At 46.3% G+C, this 19289-nt stretch overlaps 1 protein-coding gene and 1 long non-coding RNA gene across 2 annotated transcripts; both read left to right on the forward strand.

Annotated features, from left to right (window-relative positions):
• Positions 1–886: 886 nt before the first annotated feature.
• On the forward strand, positions 887–4577 carry LOC123174351 (uncharacterized). Its single transcript, XR_006486981.1, has 4 exons — positions 887–1215; positions 2398–2534; positions 3524–3662; positions 4503–4577. It is a non-coding gene; the product is annotated as an uncharacterized lncRNA (long non-coding RNA).
• A 2377-nt stretch (positions 4578–6954) lies between these two features.
• LOC123174355 (homeobox-leucine zipper protein HOX32) lies at positions 6955–8362 on the forward strand. The gene is made up of 5 exons (XM_044590036.1): positions 6955–7075; positions 7156–7449; positions 7581–7686; positions 7784–7877; positions 7977–8362. The coding sequence occupies exons 2-5, from the start codon at positions 7367–7369 to the stop codon at positions 8021–8023; spliced, it is 330 nt and encodes a 109-aa protein (XP_044445971.1). The 5' UTR covers positions 6955–7075; positions 7156–7366; the 3' UTR covers positions 8024–8362.
• Positions 8363–19289: the final 10927 nt, after the last annotated feature.

The raw sequence follows: 19289 nt of genomic DNA on the forward strand, positions 1-19289 counted from the left end.
GTGTTCTGCTTGCTGTACAGGTGGGCACCATTTCCCCTCTTTGTCGGCCCAAACCACCGTCCGTGTGTTTGATTTAAACCATGCTATCATACAGACTGCTACACCTTTGTGTTAAAACATGTATGATTTATGTGCTATGTAGCATCAATCATTAAAGCATTTCATTTCTTGGTTCAAACAATTTGAGCATGAAGGTGCAGGCTGCATCAATGGGAGGCTCCTCAGGCTGATGCACCATCGTGTTAAACATGTGTTGGTTATATAAGATTTATGTGTTGCACTGTTATCTGTGTTGGTCTACTGAAGAAATGTTTGCTCCTTTGCATTATTAAATCATGTGTTTTTTCTTTGATACTTATGTGTGTGCCGTCCATTGAGTCGCCGCTATTTGTGATGTTGATCATCATGATTTTTTTCATGCATAATTACTCTAGGAGTGTTTAAGTGTGTGTATGTGTGTGTTTGTGTGTGTGTGTGTGTGTGTGTGTGTGTGTGTTAGGCTTTTTAAATGTTCTCTGTTCATGCTTGTGCGAGGTTTCCTTATTTGTTTACATGCTGATATGCAGCAAGGCTTGGCTGCCTTGATGCGTCGAAGCTCAGGCTAAAGTCAACTCATGTTATACATGCTAACAACTGTTTGAGGCGTTACCTTCATGTTATACATGTGTGTGTTGGTCTATTAGATAACCATTTGCTGCATTGCACTGTTAAATATGTGTTTTTGTTGAAGAATTACATGCTGTGTGCCGGCCATCGAGCCATACCTATTTGTGTGCCTATTTGTTTGCATTGTTAAACATGCATTTTGGTTTGTTTCCAGTTTATCTTCTTCACTGATGTTGTTTCCTCACATAGGTGCACAAGAGATACGCCGTCCACAGGCTGGCTTACAAGGATGACAAGCACAACGAGCACCGGGAGAGGAAGAGGGGGTTCCTATGTTGTGTTTTGCATCGCCTCCACCAACCCCCTGCGCTTCTTCTTCCACTCCGGCATAGGTAAGCCCCTCTCCGCTCTGCTCTCTCATGCGCGTGCTTGTGTGCAATGCCACTGAACCGTGGTGAATCTCATGCTGGCCATCGTGCCATGGCAAAGTTCTCTGGTTTTTGGCTATCGTGATATACATGAGTCTCGTGCTGTGTGTGATGCCTTTCTCTTGATTGTTTGATTCCTAGGGCTAGGTCAATGCCCATGACACTTGCATCCAACCGCAAGGTCAGTTTTTCTGGTCTCCAGCAACCAAAAAAATTGTGTTTTTCTCCCTTTGCATTGAGCTCTCACACACTAGATACCATTCTGGAATTAGGTTTTCTGATATGCGGTGTATCTATATGCTAGCCTTCATGTAATGCTGGAAATCAGGAAAACAACATAATCTTTGTCTTAAATAAACTACTACACAATATAGGTTTACACTTGTCATTTTGTATGGCAAACACTACCTGTGGATGGGATGTCTAGTTGCATTGTCTTCCTTTTCACGCTGATGATTTTTTAAATTTTTTATACTTATTTAAATACCAGTATTTGTTGATTGAGGCATATCCATCTTGTGGGGCAGTCATATAGCCATACATGCTTTGTGATAGTTGATGTTGCTAATAAACTCTACTTTCTATTTTGTTTAGCCATGCAATAATCTCTCACTGTGTCTGCTCAGTTAATTGAACAATACCATGTTATTGCTACATGTACTTGATCATATTTTGAAGAGATTAGTTAATGGACACTAGGATGACATGTTTAAGTTTCATGTTGACAATTCAAGGCTTCTGGATGATGCCTTAACTGTCTTTATTTTTGTTGTATTGGGGAACCAAATAAAATCATACCTTTTTGTGTTTTCTGTTGGCCTGATGCATTGTATGTGGCTGTACTGTGTAAATATGAAAAGTAGATGGGGGAAAGATGGGAGTAATAGCTTTATGAAAAAAAGTGACTTTTAGAAATCTTGGTATTGATGGAGGAAACATAATAATCAACGTTTCTTTGTTAGAAATCGTCCAAGTACAAAGAAAGTAGGCAGAGCCATCAAACTTTTTTTGGAGATTAAAGTCACCTATTGTTTGGAGGGGTTGCAGAATGGCGCCTATACATGCGTGAGCTAACTTAAGTGTTATCCAGCGTTGTGGTTCATTGTCTTATTCGTATTTATTGATCCATATCTAAATGTCCTGAATTCGCAGTCAATAGGATGTTGGATGAGTGGGTTAAACTTGAACAACATGTTCTCTCTCACGCTGCTCACCATGTTTATTTGAATTTGTTTTGCCTCCTTCGGTAGAATCGGTACAAATTTTGTTTGAGTTGTTCAACTTTTTTGTTGTTGCTGTCAAGTTCATCATCGCTTTCCTTGTTAGTACCACTGCTTATTTACTGCAACTAGTCTAATTGCAGAGCACAACATCAGCATCCCTACAGATGTGAAGATGCCCATCTCCAATGGTTTCTACCGCCATATCTACAACCCCGACTAGATTTATCAATGTATGGGATCTCTCCTTATCCAGCGGTCAGTCCGACATCTGGCATATGTAAGCCACATTTTCCTCCTCTGCTCCCTCTCATTCTTTTTGTGCCCAAGGCCATTGAGCCAATTTTTTGTACGCGAATGAGATAATTCCTGAGTTTCGAATAGCGTGCATGAATGCATTTTGTAACGGGTCATTTTTATATTTGGTTGAATCGGGAAGCCAAATAAAATCTTCTTTTGTGCCTTTTCTTTGCTTATCCATTGTATGGGTGTACTGTGTATGTATGTTAAGGAGATGGAGAAAGATGGGAGTTGTTGCTTTATAAAGAATTGGCTTTTAGAAATCCTGGTATTGATGGGAGAAAGATAATGATCACTGTTTTCTTGTTAGCCTTATATGTAATGCTGGCAATCAGGAGAACAACATAGTCGTGTTTTAAAGGAACAACTACACCGTATATGTTTGCACTTGTCATTTTGTAGGGCATACACTACCCGTAGATGGGATTTTCAGTTGCACTGTCTTTCTTTTCATGCTGATGATTTTTTTTAAAATTTGTTACACATATCTAAATATCAGTGATTGTCCTCTAATTGCATATGATTTTTGAAGCAATCTAAACTGCAAATGATGAAATACAAATGCGAGTTTTTTTTTCAATGTGTCCTTTTTACAAACCGTCCAAATACGAAAAAATAGGCAGATCCATGAAACCATTTTTCTAGAGATTAAAGTCGCCTATTCTTTGGAGGGCTTGTAGAATGGTGCATGTACAGCTTGTTTTAGTTCATCGACTTATTCGCGTTTATTGATCCGTATTAAATTGTTCTACATTCGCACTCAATAGGAGGTTGGATGAGTGGGTTAAATTTGAACAATCTGTTCTCTCTCATGCTGCTCTCCACGTTTGTTTGATTTTTTTTGCCTCATTTGGTAGGATCATGACAACTTTTGATTGAGCTATTCGCCTATTTTTTGGTGCGGTCAAGTTCATCACTGCTTTTCTTGTTAGTACCACCGCTTGTTTACTGTGACTAGTCTAATTGCAGAGGGCGACATCAGCATCCCTACAGATGTGAAGCTGCCCATCCTTAATGGTTTCTACTGCCATATCTACAACCCTGACTGAATTTATCAATGTATGGGATATCACCTTATCTGGTGCTCACTCTAACGCCTCCGGCATAGGTAAGCCATTGATTCCTCCTCTGTTCTCTCGCATGCTTTGTGTGCCCACAGCCATCGAGCCAATTTTTGTACATTTGAGATAATTTTTGAGTTCCAAACAGCATGCATGAATGGTTTTCTGAACAGATCTTCCTTATATTTGCTTGAATTAGGAATCCAAATAAAATCATCTCCTTTGAACTTTTTGTTTGCCGATCCATCGTATGGGTGTATTGTGTATGTATGTAAAGGAGATAGAGAAAGATAGGAGTTGTAGCTGTTAGGAAGACATTGGCTTTTAGAAATCCTGGTATTAATGGGGAAAGATAATGATCACTGTTTCCTGGTTAGAAAGCGTCTATATACGAAGAAAATAGGGGGAGCTATTGAACTTTTTCTGGAAATACAATAAAAATCTCTCCTTTGTGACTTTCATATGGCTGATTCATCTGTCTACCCTTTGTAAGGTTACTATCTATCTATCCCCAGTCATCCTAAAGATCAGAACAGATTTATGCTTGGTCTTGGCCTGGCTTATCTGGGTTCATGATGGACTCATGGTTTAATTTGTTTTTGTTCTATTATATTCAGTGTTATGAAATGGCAAAGCAATCACCGAATGAGTGTCAAACACCTTATTTAGAAACTGCAGTCAATAGGAAGTTGGATGAGTGGGTTAAACTTGAACAACATGTTCTCTCTCACGCTGCTCTCCATGTTTGTTTGAATTCGTTTTTCCTCACTTGGTAGAATAGGGACAATTTTGATTGATTTTTTCGCCCTTTTATTGTTGCGGTCAAGTTTGTCATTGCTTTCCTTGTTAGTACCACTGCTTGTTTACTGCGACTAGTCTAATTGCAGAGGATGACATCAGCATCCCTAGAGATGTGAAGCAGCCCATCCTTAATGGTTTCTACTGCCATATCTACAACCCCGGCTGGATTTATTAATGTATGGGATCTCTCCTTATCTGTCACCCACCCCGACGCCTCCGGCATATGTAAGCCACTGGTTCCTCCTCTGCTCTCTCTAATGCTATGTGTGTCCATGGCCATCGAGCCAAAATTTTGTACACGAATGAGATAATTTATGAGTCCGAATACTATGCATGAATGAATTTTTGAACAGATCATTCTTATATTTGCTTGAGTTGGGAAGCAAAATAAAATCATCCTCTTTTGTGCTTTTTGTTTGCTGATACATTATATGGATGTACTGTGTATGTATGTAAAGGAGATAGAGATATAGGAGTTGTAGCTTTTATAAGACATTGGTCTTTAGAAACCCTGGTATTGATGGGGGAAGATAATTTTCACTGTTTCCTGGTGAGGAAGCTTCCAAATCCAAAGAAAATAGGCATATATAATTTTTTCCCTGGAAATACAAATATGAAGAAAGACATTGTATTTCTGGAAAAAAAGATAAAAATCTCTCCTTTTGTGTATTTTTATGGCTGATTCATTGTATGGGTGTACTGTGCATGTATGTAAAGGAGATGGAGAAAGATGGGAGTACTAGCTTTTAGAAATACCCTGACCTTTTGAAATTCTGATATTGATGGAGGGGAGTTAATGATCACTGTGTCTTGGTTATAAAGCTTGCAAAAATGTAGAAAAATAGGTAGAGCTATTAAACTTTTTTCTGGACATTAAGGTCAACCTATTGTATTTATGTTCCTTTGACACTTCTACATTCTTTTCATGACTGGTAACGAAAAATGTCCCCTTTTTGGTTAACAGAAGAGATTGCAAAGGAGTTGGATGTGTAGGGGCATGATATCCTGATGACAGTGGCCAACACCACCTACATGGGCATGAACGCCCTCCATGATGCTGGCGGCCTTGGCATGCTACCAGTCTACTTGTATCTCCCTTGGGAGGTCAAGATTGTTGTCATGCCCGATACCGTTCAGGGTAATTCATTCATTCATGCCTTTCAGTTCCTAGGCCTTGTGTTTTGCTGTGTGTGGATTTCATACTGTTCCCCTACTACTGTAAAGCCTCATTCTTGATAATACTCTGGCAATGCATTGATTTTTTGTATATTTCTTTTCTTTATTAAACTAAGGTCGTTTTGCTTTTTCTGTGGGAACATGAACGATGATGTATCTACTTTGGCTAACTGTTTAGAGTTCCCAAAAGTTGAGAATTTATTAAAATGAGCAACAGAAAAATATAGCCTTACATTGAGAAAAAAAAAGAGATGTAATTTCTAATTAGCGTGCTTACATATGTAAAGTGACAATATTTTCTTATATTTCTGATATGCAGTGTATCGGTATGATAGCCTTACATGTAATTCTGGCAATCCGGAACACAACATAATCTTGTTTTAAAGGAACAACTATGAAGTATAAGTTTGCTCACATAATCTTGATAGGCTTTCCCAGATTTTCATGCTAGCAAGACTCCTTGCATGATAAATCTAATCGAGTGGTTCAAAACTTTGAGAGCAGGCTAGCTAAATGTCAATATTGAATTGAACCAAGCATGCTTTGGTTTTTGTGATCACATAAGTGGATTTAGTTCAACTTGTAGTTATGGTATCTTGAGGAGAACATTCCTTGTTTGTTTCTTTGCTAGAAAATTTCTTGTTAGTTTTCTTGAGATAATTTTGTATCTGGGGCTGATCTCGAGTCGGTATTCTATGGCTGGATAGATGCTTAGTTCTCAAGATCTTACTTGTAGGTGATGAGTAAAGCATGTTATCTTTCTAGAATAGCTGCATTTTTTCAGCTATGTTAGGAGTATGTTCTCATGAATTATGTCCCTGGTCTCTCCTTCCCCCCTGCGTTCGAGCTGTGGACACAATGTGCTTTGCTCCGGTCATTGAACCGATGTTCTGGTGCTTGTGCTCTGGTGGTGGTTCTGGCCATCGAGTCGATGAGCTAGGTTGAAAAAGTAGACATGTTCAGGCTTAGTGATTTGAATGATCATGAATTTTTTAGTTGCAAGGCCTATTTTGTGTACTTTTGCCCTTCAGTTTCCTCTCAGTGTATGCACCTGTCTTGGCTGATGATTTTGATTCCACATGCTTGTAACTACTCCCTCCGTCCCATATATTGGATGTAATAAGATCTCATATTATGGGACGGAGGGAGTAGTTATTATCATGTCTTGTCCATCAAACTACCCTTTTAAATTGCCAGTTATTGATGGTTATTAGACTTGAGGGACACAGTCTCTCATGATGAAGTTGTTCTATCAAGAGATATGCATCTTCTGCTGGTATCCTTTGAGCCAGCATCAGCTAGTTTGCATCATTTTAATTTTATTTGTTACATCGGCCTTATAAATATGTATCGTCTATGTCAGTTATGCAGCGGTGTTGAATAAAATGCTGCCGGTGCATGTGCGCAGCTTGATGAATCGTTCGCTGATGATGCTCCACTGCTACTGTCGGGCTTCCACGTGATACCACTTGATGCCAAGACGGTTAGTATAGTTTGCACTGGCAGCATTTATCTTGCCCACTGTTTAACACTAAACAATAGGTCATGCACTTAAAACCGCAGGATGCACCATCAGCAACACGTACACCAGACCTTGCATCTACTCTTGAGGTTAAGGTTAGACCTGGTGTGCTCCTAGTGATGCATCCGGCAATAGAAGATGAGTACTTACCAGTGCTTTCCAGTTCTCATATGAGAAACACCTTCGAGAGAGTGTTGCGGCAGTGGCGAGGGAGTATGTGAGGACTGTGGTGGCACGGTGCAGAGAGTGGCCATGGCAGTAGCCCCTTCTGGTCCTGGTGGACAGAGTGAAATGAAGAACCCTCCAGGATCTCCTGATGCTCCCATGCTTGCAAGGTGAAACGGTGCAGAGAGCTACAGTTTTTTTCCATTCGGAAGATGGTTGTCATTTCGTCTTAGTAGCACTGCCTGTGCTATTGCATGGTATCGCAATAGAGAAGTAATTTGGTTGTGTGGACAACTTCCAGGTTTCACACTGGAGCGGAACTCCTTTGCACGGACTCTCAGAGTGCGGACGCTTCCCTGAAAGCGCTGTGGCAGGACTCGGATTCAATCATTTGCTGTTCCCTGAAGGTCGGTTGTGTTCTTGATCATTTTGCCACGTCACATATATTCACTCTGGCATTGTGTGGGCCTAACAAAAAAAATATTTGGCTTGCAACAATTTTAGGCTGCTCCTGTGTTCAGCTTCGCTAATCAGGTCGGCCTCGACATGTCGGAGGCGATGCTGATTGCTCTCCAGGTTGCCCAAGATCATGCATCAGGTACGTGGCCAGCCACCGCTCTGAATGAATTGCAGACTCGCCTCTGGGCTCCGGCTGGTTGTAACAAGATTGAAAGTTTGAAACTCTTGTTGTGTTCAGGGTTTCGCGTACCTCCCCGGCGGCGTGTGCGTGTCGAGCAGGGGTAGGAAGGTCATTTAGCTGCTGGAAGTTTGATCTCCTGTAGGGCGGACGGAGCGAGAAGACTGACCGATGGAGGTTCTAGCGCTGCTTGGTCTTTGAAAGCGCTGATTGTTATAGCCGATGATGCATCATAAAAGTGCCTGTTGGCTGGTTCAAGTGTCGGAGGCCGGTGGTATTGAACCGGTGAACTAGTGTTGATATCCATGCCAATTGTGACGAAGACTCAGGTGGCCGGAAAGAAGCGCTGTGTTCTCCATCTCAGTGTATATTTGGCGTCGCGCTGGGTTCCTCTTGCTACCAAGTTTAGTCTTAGGTTTTGTGAGAAATGCAGTTTAATGATGACCGATATCATAGTGGCTTGTAGTTTTTAGCTCATAAATTTTTTCTGATGTGCCTTGTAGTTTTAGTCCATCACATGCTATTCTGCTGAATACAATGCCTTGTATTGGCTGTGAATGAATGAATGTGTTCTGAACGGCTTCATTCTTGATTTGCTTGAGCCTAAGAATGTTGATTTGGCCGCCACGTGGGTGCTGTGTACCAAATAAACCGTCTCCTTTTGTGTGTCTGAACTGTTGGAGGCCGGTGATATTGAATCCATGAAATACTGTTGAAATCAACGCGAATTTGCTCCTTGTGTTTAGTTGTTGTCCCCAACGACCATAGACTTTGCAATGAAATGAGAAATACTTCATCAAGGGTGATGTATGTTGGAGACGTCTTTCTTGTTTGTCTTAATATAGATGGGATTGGATTGACCATGTTTTTCTGTTTGTTTAACTTACAGGTTCATATGATTTTCCCTTTGTTTCATTTGCTCGTTCATATACGAAAATAAAAAAGAACACGCATTGACAGCGAAAACAACTTGCGTATATGCAAGATCCTTTTGTTTGAGAGACAAGCGGGGTAACTTGCGTCAGCGCTGCTATTCGGGCATCTGTCTTTAAGTGATTTTTTATCTAATCATACAAGGGCGCAACAGAGTTGTTTTCGCCGCGGGGATAAAACAATGGGGATGAAATGCATACTGCGATCCTATAAATGAACACATTCCTGGGGATGCATACGGTGGTCACCAAACTGTTCAAGTTCTGCATGCAAGTAGTACTCCAAAGCAAAGCAAAACTTAACACGCTTGCCGCCATGCATACGGCGACCCTATAAATGAACACTACTTTCTAAGGATGCTCATCAGTCAGCCAAAACCCATGTCATTTAATTCCTTTTCTTGTGAAATGAGCGTGTGCATAGGGATGCTCATCAACTAGCTAGGGAGGGCCTGGCTTGCGCCACCTCACCGATCCGTGGCACGACTTTCCCTTTGGCCATGGGCCGCGCTTCTGATGCACCCTTCCTTGTTCTCTCCGTCCATGCCGCTATCTCTATGTATACAAGAAATAGCCATTCATACGCGTGCGGGATGCGCGTGCGACTTAAGACTTTGGACGACGTCGACACGGCAGGAGCAGGAGCAGGAGACGAGCCGATCCTTATGAGAGGATGTTCTTGCATGATTTTGACGCATGATTTTGATACTAATATATACGCATCAACTATATAGATTGAACAAGTATAAATGGCATCATCGTATTTGCCCAATGCAGCTGTAGATGCTCTTACTGCTTGATCCATTAATCAATTAATGGAGTGATGAACCCGAAATTACAGTAGGCTTATGAATCTGAGCAATAATGTATATGAACCGTGCGTGTGTCATTCATGCATCCGCTTTCTCGCTTCTTTTTCTCTGACATAATGAATTATTCACTAATCTGTCATTTATATGTAATCACTTGGTACACCTTCAGGTAGTGTCCTAGCCAAGACTTATTTTGATACGGTGTGTGGCCGTAGATTAGGCACAACCCACACACATTGCAACGGTGACTTCAAACCATAGAAGGATGGGTGGTATGCCTTGGTCTCCATATCGTAGAACGCGGCTTGTTTGCCATCCTCGGAATAACTTGGGAAGTAGATCCTATTGCCATGCCCAGCTTCTGGTGACACCACAGAGTATGACACTCTGAAATCAACAAACAAGGCCGCGCCGCCGATGTCTTGCACCTTCGTCCAGGCCATCTCCTCCTCGTTGAGCTTGAACACCCGCGGTGGCTGGTCTGCGTTACGCATGAACACGGAGACCAGCTCCCCTCGCAGCTCAACCAGGTAGCAAAACTCTCTCCCCTCGTGGTGGTCACCTTCGAGGTCCATCTCCACATGAATCGGGTTAGGCTTCTCCAAGATCGTCCATGTGTCGCTTGCCGGGTCAAATGTGCCAAGGTTGCCCTTTCTCCCGAGGCAATAGAACTTGTCGTGGAACAAGACAGGGTTGTTGTATGCCACTGGGAATGGATCCCCTTCATAGTACTCGAGATGTCGTTCAAACCACTTGGCCTCGCCATGCCGCCATGTAAGGGCGCCGACCGCTTTGCCATCCTGTCTGCTATTCACGGCAAAGAAAATGCAGTCCGGAGATTCTGGGTCCATCGAGGACCACGACAAGCCCATGAAGTTGTATTCCCAATCGAGTATGGCCATTTCCACGATGTCCCCGGTGAAGGGATTTATGATGTACATGTCATCAATGTCTGAGCTGTCCGACATGGCTACCCATCCGTCTTTCGAGAATCGGAAAATATGCTCGTCGTGTTCGTTTTCGGCCGTGTCAAATGTTCCAACATGCATGCTGTACTCCTGGCCACGCAGAGGGTCGAACAGCTTGCACGCCCCATCTCGGCCGGAGGAGTGCAGGAGCCAAGGCCACACAATGGCTTGCTCAACCGGGTTAGTCACAAGGCTCCATGACTTACACACTGCCGGGAATCGGAGACGATCCACCAAAGAAAGCCTTGAAACGACCAGCTCCAGCAGTTCTAGTGGCAACTCATGCCACGGGCGTGTATTCCAAGAGTTTGCCTGCTCCTCCTTCAACTTGAAGATGGGTTCACAACTCTCTTCTAGCACGAGGCGGTTGGTCAACAACAGTCCCGTTTCTTCCACCACCGTGGGCAAGGGCAACGGCGGAACAGTCCAGAATGCTCTGCACCCAGGCTCGGTAGGTTGCGGAAGGATCTGATGGAAGCTGGTGGTGTTGTCGTCCAAGCAAAACTTGTATAACCTCTCACAGTCGCAGCCCGACAACACAAAGTACACACAGTTGCCCTGTGGAATCAACCCCCCTGCCCCTGGACGAACGGGCACAGAGAAGCCGTAGCGCCCAGAGATGAGGAAGGCGCGGTCGCCGCCGATGCTGTCTACCCTCGTCCAGGTGAGGGACTCGAGATCTAGGCGGTACACGGCGACGCTGGTGAGTGTGCCGTCGTTGACAAAGTCCCCAAAATATTGTGTGACTACGTTGAAGAGATTCCCACACGACTCCACGATATAGTACATGGGCGGCCTGTCGTGCACCTCTTTAGCGCCAACGAGAGTGCCGACGAGTCGCGCTCGGACCGTGCCGTGGCGGTCGTCGTCGGCTATCACGGTGAGCGTGTCGGAGGCAAGGTTGTCGGTGGCGAGCGTGTAATGCTCGGTATAACCGAAAGAGTAGATCTTCCCTCTATAGCCGATCATAAGGTATGGGAGAGTGATCTTCGGGGACTCAAGCCTGGCCCACTGCGAGTCACCGGGCCGACAGTGAAGCAGGAACCTCTCCACACCGTCTTCTACCTCGTGTACAACGGCGATCACCACGGCGCAGTCTGGGTGCGCCGGTGATGTACCGAGCGTCGCGCACCTCGCTATCTCATCCGACGGCTCGTGCAGCGGCGGCAGCGGGATCTTGTTGGCTGCAGGGTCGTCGTCTTCGGTGAGGCGGAGGAGGAAGCATTCGGCGGTGGAGTCGTCGAGCATGAGCAGCCAGTCGCCGTTGTGGATGCAGCCTAGGCACGTCTTGCCTTGCATCTCGGGAACGATCACGGCGTGCGAGCTTCCGTCGGATGAGTCGATGAACGTCTGCCGCTTCCCTCGCGTTGCCTGCACCAGCCATGGCCTGGTGCCGAAGCCGGCCGGGACCGAGGGTTCAGCAGCCATGACCATGATGCTTTTTCTTTGTTGCACGGCCGCTTCTCTTCTAACCATGGATAGATAATATGTTGGAGATCAATTATATACTAGAAGTACGATTAGTACATCCATTAATATACGATACGAGAGGCAGGAGAGAGTTCTTGTTGGTAAGCTGCGGTGGCTTGATACGGTTTCTTTGTGTTAGGAGGAAGGAGATGCGTCTACGTACGAGTGGATCCGATGCAATCGTTGTGTGCTTCCTCCTCCGATAGACTTTAAGCACGCACGCGCGCTGTGTCCAAGAAACTACACCGTCTCCTCTTTTCGATCGATCCAGTGAGTGACCAGTATACCGCGCGCGCCTGCCGGCGATGAAAAGCCTAGCACGCCGGCCGGAGCGTCGGGGCCTTCGTACCGCTCGTCGGCCTCGGTCGGACGGCACCTCACCTGTCGCAGGCACGGACCTATCCTCTGCTGCCGGTCGCGTACGTACGTCGGCATCAGTAGATGCATGATTTGGGTCGATGCCGACGCCCAGCAGGCCGCAGCTGGCCTGTAGTACGTGCCATCGAGCATGCATGCATGCGTGCGTGCTCTCAGCTGCGCGCACGGACAGCGTTCGACGATGTGCTCCGGTCCTTCTCCGGCTGCATGCAAGCATAATTATCAATTAATCAACCCGGTCAGTTATTGTCCATGCATGGTGCCGCAGCATCCAAGACGTGTGCATGCCATGCTGCCGGCCATTTCGTTGGAGTAAAGTCTGAAATAAACCCTGACTTTATAGAGGCTGGCGTAAACGAACCTTCACCTTTAAATCTCTGAAATTGATACCCTAACTTCTAGATCCCGGTCTATTCTAACCCTACGCATGTTTGGCTCATAGGGAAAAGAAACAATCTCAGCCGGGTTCATCCGCTACCCTCACTGACGGTATGGGGCCACAAGCCACTTTAATCTCTTCCCTCTTATCTTCTTCTTCCTCTATCCTCTCTTCTCCACTGCCGATCCCTTTTTCCTCTTCTACTAGGTTCGCCGAGCCGCGCACTTGTTGGCGCCGACAGCCGAGATGACCCTGTCTGGGCCGACGACTGGAGATGGCGGCTGCTGCACATGGAGCTCGGACATGGAGCTGGCCATCTAGCACGGGGCCATGGTGTTGGCGTCCAATTGATGTCCGCTGAGATGAGCGACGCGCAGGCAAGCGTGGAAACGGCCGGCGGCGCGTAGCTACGAGCAACTGCATAAAGCAGGTGCCGTCGGGCACGAAACCGAAGCACGGCTCCGTGGCTGCAAACGGTGGCGCGGGCAGCGAGCAACGCACCGGCCAACGGCGGGATGGTCCCATTGTAAGACAATAAGTTTTGGGGGAACCAGCGCGACCCTCTAGGGGTGGCTTATCTCATTATATATAATGGATGTGTTACAATACGTACAATATACGTACATAAGTACAGAAGCTATACATAGTCTAACACCCTCCCTCAATCTTAGCCACTTTCTAAAGAACTGAGAAGGGTAAGATTGCGCCTACAAGCCTCAAACTGTGGCAGAGGTAAAGGCTTAGTGAAGATGTCTGCAAGTTGATCCTTAGATGAGATAAACTTGATCTGGAGTTGCTTCTGTGATACACGTTTCCGTACAAAGTGATAGTCAACTTCAATGTGTTTCGTTCGGGCATGAAATACTGGATTTGCAGAAAGGTATGTAGCATCGATGTTATCACAGAAAAGAATAGGAGGCTGTGGTTGAGACAAACCCAACTCCTGAAGCAAAGACTGCACCCAAATAATCTCTGCAGTAGCATTAGCCACAGCCTTGTACTCAGCTTCAGTACTGCTACGTGACACAGTAGCCTGTTTTCGAGCACTCCAGGCGATCAAATTAGGGCCAAAGAATACTGCATAACCCCCCGTGGATCGCCTGTCATCTGGGCTACCAGCCCAATCTGCATCAGAGAAGGCCGAAAGGACCCGAGAGGAAGTCGGCCGAATATGCATACCAAATGTCAGGGTGAACTGAACATAACGAAGAATGCGTTTAACAGCAGCCCAATGAGTATCTCTGGGAGCCTGAAGATACTGACAAACCCTGTTAACAGCATAAGAGATATCTGGTCTCGTGATCGTCAAGTACTGAAGTCCACCAACAATGCTCCTGTACTCTGTGGCATCCGCAGGAGACAAAAGCTCACCATCAACAGCTGTTATCTTGTCGGTAGACGACATGGGTGTGGTGGTCGGTTTGCACTTCAGCATGCCCGCTCTTTGTAACAACTCCAAGGAGTACTTCTTCTGCGTAAGGACAAGACCAGTAGCACGAGAAATGACCTCAACTCCAAGAAAGTAGTGAAGCTTCCCAAGATCTTTGACCGCAAAATCAGCACCAAGAGAGCAGACAAGAGCATCAGCAGCATACTGAGAGAGCTGACAAGGATAATATCATCGACATATACCAAAAGATACATAGTGACTTCTGGCTTCTGTAGAAGAAATAATGAAGTGTCAGCAGTGGACGGCACAAACCCATGAGCACGAAGGGCAGAGGCAAGGCGGGCATGCCAGGCACGAGGAGCTTGCTTCAAACCATATAGTGCTTTGGAGAGACGACAGATATAGTCAGGACGATCAGGATCAGAGAAACCAGGCGGCTGTTTCATATAAACCTCTTCCTCCAAAAATCCATGTAGAAAAGCATTCTGCACATCAAGTTGACGAAGTGACCAACCACGAGAAACAGCAATGGAGAGAAGAAGCCGAATAGTGGTAGGCTTGACGACAGGACTGAAGGTGTCCTCATAGTCAAGACCATGGCGCTGCCAAAAACCGTGAGCAACAAGTCACGCTTTGTAACGCTCAATAGATCCATCCGAATGCTTCTTCACTTTGAATACCCATTTTGAGTCAATAACATTTACCCGTGGTGGTGGAGGAACGAGAGTCCATGTCTTGTTACGAAGGAGAGCATGAAACTCCTGCTCCATAGCCTCTCGCCAATGTGGAATGCGCAGGGCAGCCTGATATGAGCGAGGCTCAGAAGATGGATCCGCAACAGCAGCAGCCAAACAAGCAGCCAACCAAGCAACTGTACCATCCTTACGTTCCTTAGGTTTGAAAATGCCACTGCGACTGCGTGTATGTGGTCGGGACACAGGAACCACCGAGGTCGACGGAGCAGCCTGCAACGGGCTGGAGGACGGCGACGTTGACGAGTCAGCCGGTGACGAGGAGGCAGACACAGTAGCCTCGGGCTCGGTCGGCGAAGAAGGCCGGCCCACCGGCGAAACCGGTAGAGCAGACGAAGTAGCTGGCGACGCCGGCGTCACAGACCGGGCCGATGGCAAGCCCGGCATAGTGGGCCGTGGCGCGGCCGGTGTCGCGGGCCGATCCGCGGATGAAGGCAACGTGAGGACGGCATCGCAGACCCGAGTTGCAGGCGAAGACGGCGTGACGGGCTGAGACGCGGGCGAAGACGGCGTGACAGGCCGAGCCGCTGAAGACTCGGCGGCCGCTGGCGAAGAGGGCCGAGCCGCTGGAGACTCGGCGGTCGCTGGCGTAGCGGACCGAGCAGTGGAGATGCTCGGCACGACGGGCTCTTCGGGTGACCATGCATGGGCACGCGAATTGATGCCATGCAACATAGGGCGATCGACGTGCCCATCAGAAGGCGGCGATGATGATGGTGAATCCTCCAACAGCTCCAAACGAGCCCCACGTCCGGTTCCTGCACCATGGTTAGGTAACAGCAAAGGAGAGTATGCAACATCATCAAATTGGTCAGAAGCAACAGAGGATGAATGCAGAGATGGTGGTTCGACAGTGGACACAGGAAGTTTGGCAAAGGGAAAAACATGCTCATCAAACACGACGTCCCGAGATATATAGACACGATTAGTGGGAACATGAGGACATTTGTAACCTTTATGAAGAGAGCTATAGCCAAGAAAAACACACTTCTTAGAACGAAACTCAAGCTTGCGCTTATTATATGGACGAAGTGTTGGAAATATGCCCTAGAGGCAATAATAAAAGTATTATTATATTTCAATGTTCATGATAATTGTCTTGTATTCATGCTATAACTGTATTATCCGGAAATCGTAATACACGTGTGAATACTTAGACTACACTATGTCCCTGGTAAGCCTCTAGTTGACCAGCTCGTTGTGATCAACAGATGGTCATGGTTTCCTGACTATGGACATTGGATGTCGTTGATAACGGGATCACATCATTAGGAGAATGATGTGATGGACAAGACCCAATCCTAAGCATAGCATAAAAGATCGTGTAGTTCGTTTTGCTAGAGCTTTGCAAGTGTCAAGTATCTCTTCCTTCGACCATGAGATCGTGTAACTCCCGGATACCGTAAGAGTGCCTTGGGTGTACCAAACGTCACAACGTAACTGGGTGACTATAAAGGTGCATTACAGGTATCTCCGAAAGTAGCTGTTGGGTTGACACGGATCGAGACTGGGATTATGTCACTCCGTATGACGGAGAGGTATCTCTGGGCCCACTCGGTAATGCATCATCATATTGAGCTCAATGTGACCAAGGTGTTGGACACGGGATCATGCATTACGGTACGAGTAAAGTGACTTGCCGGTAACGAGACTGAACAAGGTATTGGGATACCGACGATCGAGTCTCGGGCAAGTAACGTACCGATTGACAAAGGGAATTGCATACAGGGTTTGATCAAATCCTCGACATCGTGGTTCATCCGATGACAACATCGAGGAGCATGTGGGAGCCATCATGGGTATCCAGATCCCGCTGATGGTTATTGACTGAGAGCGTCTCGGTCATGTCTGCATGTCTCCCGAACCCGTAGGGTCTACACACTTAAGGTTCGGTGACGCTAGGGTTATGAAGATATGTATATGCAGAAACCCGAATGTTGTTCGGAGTCCCGGATGAGATCCCGGACGTCACGAGGAGTTCCGGAATGGTCCGGAGGTAAAGAATTATATATAGGAAGTGCTGTTTCGGGCATCGGGACAAGTTTCGGGGTTATCGGTATTGTACCAGGACCACCGGAAGGGTCCCGGGGGTCCACCGGGTGGGGCCACCTGTCCCGGGGGGCCACATGGGCTGTAGGGGGTGCGCCTTGGCCTGCATGGGCCAAGGGCACCAGCCCCTATAGGCCCATGCGCCTAGGGTTTCCCCCTAGGAGGAGTCCTAGTGGTGGAAGGCACCCCTAGGTGCCTTGGGGGGGAGGGAAACCTCCCCTAGGCCGCCGCCCCCCCTAGTAGATCTCATCTACTAGGGCCGCCCCCCCCCTTGGCACCCCTATATATAGTGGGGGAGAGGAGGGACTTCATACACCAGCCCCTGGCGCCTCCACCTTTCCCCGTTACGTCTCTCCCTCGTAGTCTCGGCGAAGCCCTGCTGCTGTGACGCCCTGCATCCACCACCACGCCGTCGTGCTGCTGGATCTTCATCAACCTCTCCTTTCCCCTTGCTGGATCAAGAAGGAGGAGACGTCTCCCGTCCCGTACGTGTGTTGAACGCGGAGGTGCCGTCCGTTCGGCGCTGGTCATCGGTGATTTGGATCACGTCGAGTACGACTACATCATCACCTTGCAAGCTTCCGCACGCGATCTACAAGTGGTATGTAGATGCAAACTCTCTCCCTAGACTCGTTGCTTAGATGAACTCATAGATGGATCTTGGTGAAACCGTAGGAAAAATTTTAATTTTCTGCAACGTTCCCCAACAGTGGCATCATGAGCTAGGTCTATGCGTAGTTCTCTTTGCACGAGTAGAACACAACTTAGTTGTGGGCGTGGATTTTGTCATCTTACTTGCCTCTACTAGTCTTTTCTTGCTCAATGGTATTGTGGGATGAAGCGGCCCGGACCAACCTTACACGTACTGTTACGTGAGACCGGTTCCACCGACTGACATGCACAAGTTGCATAAGGTGGCTGGCGGGTGTCTGTCTCTCCCACCTTAGTTGGAGCGGAATCGATGAACAGGGCCCTTATGAAGGGTAAATAGAAGTTGACAAAATCACGTTGTGGTGATTCGTAGGTAAGAAAACGTTCTTGCTAGAACCCAATTGCAGCCACGTAAAAGATGCAACAACAATTAGAGGACGTCTAACTTGTTTTTGCAGCGATTGATCATGTGATGTGATATGGCCAGAAGTTGTGATGAATGATGAATTGTGATGTATGAGATCATGTTCTTTGTAATAGGATTCACGACTTGCATGTCGATGAGTATGACAACCGGCAGGAGCCATAGGAGTTGTCATTATTTTTTTTGTATGACCTGCGTGTCATTGAATAACGTCATGTAAACTACTTTACTTTATTGCTAAACGTTAGTCATAGAAGTAGAAGTAGTCGTTGGCGTGACAACTTCATGAAGACACGATGATGGAGATCATGATGATGGAGATCATGGTGTCAAGCCGGTGACAAGATGATCATGGAGCCCCGAAGATGAAGATCAATGGAGCTATATGATATTGGCCATATCATGTCACAACTATATAATTGCATGTGATGTTTATTATGTATTATGCATCTTGTTTACTTAGGACGACGGTAGTAAATAAGATGATCCCTTATAAAATTTCAAGAAGTGTTCTCCCCTAAATGTGCACCGTTGCTACAGTTCGTCGTTTCTAAGCACCACGTGATGATCGGGTGTGATGGATTCTTAGGGTTAACTTGACGAGCCTAGCATGTGCAGACATGGCCTCGGAACACGGAGACCGAAAGGTCGAACACGAGTCGTATGGAAGATACGATCAACATGAGAATGTTCACCGACGATGACTAGTCCGTCTCACGTGATGATCGGACACGGCCTAGTCGACTCGGATCGTGTAACACTTAGATGACTAAAGGGATGTCTAATCTAAGTGGGAGTTCATAATTTGATTAGAACTTTATTATCATGAACTTAGTCTAAAACCTTTGCAAATATGTCTTGTAGATCAATGGCCAACGCTAATGTCAACATGAACTTCAACGCGTTCCTAGAGAAAACCAAGCTGAAAGATGATGGCAGCAACTATACGGACTGGGTCCGGAACCTGAGGATCATCCTCATAGCTGCCAGGAAACAATATGTCCTACAAGGACCGCTAGGTGACGCTCCCGTCCCAGAGAACCAAGACATTATGAATGCTTGGCAGTCTCGCGCTGATGATTACTCCCTCGTTCAGTGCGGCATGCTTTACAGCTTAGAACCGGGGCTCCAAAAGCGTTTTGAGCATCACGGAGCATATGAGATGTTC

The sequence above is a fragment of the Triticum aestivum genome, unplaced genomic scaffold (genome assembly GCF_018294505.1).
Source record: "Triticum aestivum cultivar Chinese Spring unplaced genomic scaffold, IWGSC CS RefSeq v2.1 scaffold85096, whole genome shotgun sequence".
Taxonomy (NCBI): Eukaryota; Viridiplantae; Streptophyta; class Magnoliopsida; order Poales; family Poaceae; genus Triticum; species Triticum aestivum.